General features: G+C 38.5%; 1 protein-coding gene across 1 annotated transcript; it reads left to right on the top strand.

Moving 5' to 3' along the window:
- The first annotated feature begins 483 nt into the window (after positions 1–483).
- On the top strand, positions 484–1,514 carry LOC133801317 (VQ motif-containing protein 22-like). Its single transcript, XM_062239485.1, has one exon. It carries the CDS (start codon positions 601–603, stop codon positions 1,306–1,308), a length of 708 nt encoding a protein of 235 aa, XP_062095469.1. The 5' UTR covers positions 484–600; the 3' UTR covers positions 1,309–1,514.
- Positions 1,515–3,778: the final 2,264 nt, after the last annotated feature.

The raw sequence follows: 3,778 nt of genomic DNA, 5'->3' as shown, positions 1-3,778 counted from the left end.
ACGAGAGAGATGAGAAACCACAACAACACCACCATCTTTCTTTGAAGACAAATACTTCTGTATATTTACAATTTTTTGGCCAGTTCCGAACCCACGGCTAGGCCAAAGGCACGGTGGTATTTTCATAGGAAATGTCTTTAATTTACTTATCTTTTAAGAAGGTGTGTTTTATTTGATGATCTCCAAAACAATATCTTGTATTTAATAATAGTCTGACCAAGGAGTAGCGAAGACCACCTCAAAATTAGAGAATGACTTTCAAAACACCAACCATTTGAGTCTAAAAGGTCGTATAATTTTGTGATGTTATATGATATGATGATCCAATTTGACGTTAACATTTGTAGTTTCCAGGAAGCTCGCAGGAGAACCACAATTCTTTAACCCCAAGTCTTTATCTTCTCCACAAAAATAATCAACGGTCAAGACCATAGACTTGTCTTAACATTGACCAAGAAGAATATATTTAAGTCACTAAAAATACAGTGAAGAGATCCGTCCTTTCTTCTCTCTTTGCATTACAATAGATCTCACAAAACAAATTAACCAAAAACACATTCATTGGTCTTGTTCACTCAATTTTAAATCAAAACAAACCAAATGAGTCAAAAAACTTTAGCAAGTTCTCATGATGAATGGCTTCAATATTACCATCAAAACCTTTTGGATGATGAAGAGCCTATAAACCATCATGATATCCTTAGTGCTGTTATGTCGTCGGAGAGCTTAGGGAGCCCCGGAAGCCCATCACCAACGGCTAGTCATGATCCCCAGCAAGGCTGCGCCGTCAGTACTCCATCCAAACCTGTCCGGCGAAGATCGAGGGCTTCGAAGAAAACTCCGACGACCCTTCTCAACGCTAACGCCAACAACTTCCGAACGTTGGTTCAGCAATTCACAGGCTGTCCCACTCCCATTTCCTTTGCCAACCAAAAAGGCCCTCTCAACTTGAACTTCGGCCTTAAGAATGCGACTCCAATGATTGAGCCCTTTCGAAACTACAATTATCGAAACCAAACTCATCAGCCATCAGTCGCGCCACAGCAAAATCTGCTTCACCTTCAGCTGCAGCAGCAACAACAACAACTACACCAATCTTACTTTGAAGACAGTAATTACAACCAGTTGAACCAAGTCGACCAACTATCTTACTCGTCTCATAGTGGTAGTACTATAACAAGTAATGGTTTCTTCCCTTCATCATCTTCCATGAACGCTAGTAGTACTACTCCTAGTGTGGAGATTTCCAACGGCTTTATCTTCGAGGATGATTTATCTTACCAAGACTTTACTGAGATTTTCGATTGATGATCGGTATAGTACGTAGTAATTATCATTTAATCATTCATATTAGTTACTTTCTTGCGTGAAAAAAAAGCATATATAGGAAGATCAATAATTAGGATTCTACAACTAAGATTCTATATATGTTTTCTTTTATCTTTTAATTCAATATCATTGGTTGTATGGTCATAAATTATCATGGGTTAATCAAATTTATTGAGTTCCGTGTATATCGTGTTATGTGTGCACCACGTTTATTATTAATAATCATTATTTATTTATTTCTTTTTCCATCTAACATGCTTAATGGCTGATAATGTATTATGAATCAATACGACTTTAGGTAATTAATTAACGACTTCTGCATGAAAAGTAACTGTACCCTACATATATATATATTGGGTAAAAATAAGATGTGCAGATTTGCTTAGTTTTAAAGTTATAAGCATGTTATTCAAATATGTATTTATTTTTATTATTTTTTAATTATCCTATAAATTTTAAATAAATAAACCGTATCATAAAAATAAATAAAATATGTTTAATATAATGTATGGCATAAGTGTATTAAAAAAATTAGGGCAAAACATTGTCTATAATGTTAATGAAAACATGTTCATTTTTTTTCAATATATAATAGAATGAATTACAGTTTTATAGTATATATAAATATTTATATCAATAATCTTTACATATAGGATATCTAAACACAACATTGACATAAATATATATATTTACATGACTACATGACATATATATAAACACTAAAACAAAACACGTTATTAACGGCGGAGCCTTCCGCGGGTAATAACACTGGATTCCACCAGTAATGTCTATTACTAGCGAACCCCCGCCTGTAATGCCTTAGATAACGAAGACCGTTACACTGTGCATTTAAAAATAGTGCAAGACTTGTTAACCAAGTCGTTTGAACAATAACGAGTTCCTAAAGTCCACTATTAGGTCAGGGTTAAAAGATTTTGAACATTAACGGTTAATTTTCATTAAAATAGATGTTTGGTACATGGGATCCCAAAAATAGGGTTTAAGAGACAGTTTATGTAACGCCCTACTACCTTAGAGCCATTACTAAGTGAGTTTAAAACGTGCAATTAACTCACTAGTCGAGGTTTAAGTCAAAAGTGTAATTAAATCATAAACAGAGTCTTATACGTTGAAAATCATAAAGAGTTTGACATTTAGGATCACAAAATATTGTTTAGAAATATTTACAACTAAAAAATATAACTAAAGTCGGCTAAACGACAAAATCTAGGTTTAGTACAATCATCTCCCAAAAATACCACTGGTCGTGGCAGCCAGGTAGGCCAAACATGTACATGCCGCTTCACGCTCTCTGTACTCATGGTTGGTCGACTTTTCCCTTGCCCTTACCTGCACCATAGAGCACCCGTGAGCCGAGGCCCAACAAGAAAACTCACACAAGCAGACAACGTATGCATATTTATCATTCAACATATAACCAAATCGCCAATAGGCCAAACACATACGACCATGCCGTCCCATGAGGATATCCCAAGTATCCTATAGGCTCTCACCTTGGCAACTCGCACTCTGTGTGCTAAACGTTGCTCCTGGCCCCTTGTGATACTCGGCCTTCACCGTTCCCGGCCGTCGCCGTTCTTGGCCTTCGCCGTTCTCGGCACTTGCCGTTCTTTCACATATATGCACACATAGCATAATTAAAGAAATATTTAAATATGCATAAGCACACTCAATGGGGCTACGCCCTGCAACACAATCACAAAGGGTCGTGCCTTGCAACACAAACAATAGGCCCTTGCCCTGCTCTACGGGTACAACAGTTTTCTTACCTGTGTCCCGAGCTTTCCAAGCACCGATGTCCTGAGTACAGTCCCCTAGTCCGAGCCTCGCTGAAACCCTAGTCACAACGCATCAACAATATTCGTCCATCAAGGTCTAATCCATAACATAACTTTGTGTTACCATTCTAATCCCTGGAACCTTGAATTCTACTAAACCAGGTGGTAAAATCCATCCTGAGCCTTAACAATTAGGTTCCCAAGCCAAAAACCCACAAAACACCCAGCACTTTGAACTAGGGCCACGGCCCAACCCCTTAAGGGTCGCGATTTGCCTCAAAATAGAGGTAAAACACCTCTCTGGAAAGAGACACGTGCCGCGGCATGCTTAGCCAAGAGTCATGGCGCGCCTCAAGATCAGAGGCCTCCCCAGGCTTCACGTGCACACGGACTGCGACATGCCCCTCCTAGGGCCGCATCTCGACCTGAAAACCCCATGAAAATTGCGAGCTAACCTCCCTGAATTACACCACTTCCGAGCCTAATCCCAAGAGTTCTGCCCAGGACCCAATTCCCACCACATAATCAGTTAATTTTCTAAAAAGCTCGAACAACAAGTCTCCAAAACACTTAAATCTTACCACTTAGGTTCTATCTTCCAAATTCTAAAGGGAACACAGAAAAAAACCATGCAGAACTTTTATTGGATC

The sequence above is a fragment of the Humulus lupulus genome, chromosome 9 (assembly GCF_963169125.1).
Source record: "Humulus lupulus chromosome 9, drHumLupu1.1, whole genome shotgun sequence".
Classification (NCBI taxonomy): Eukaryota; Viridiplantae; Streptophyta; class Magnoliopsida; order Rosales; family Cannabaceae; genus Humulus; species Humulus lupulus.
The sequence above is the reverse complement of the archived record's forward strand: the minus strand, read 5'-3'. Positions and strand labels throughout refer to the sequence as shown.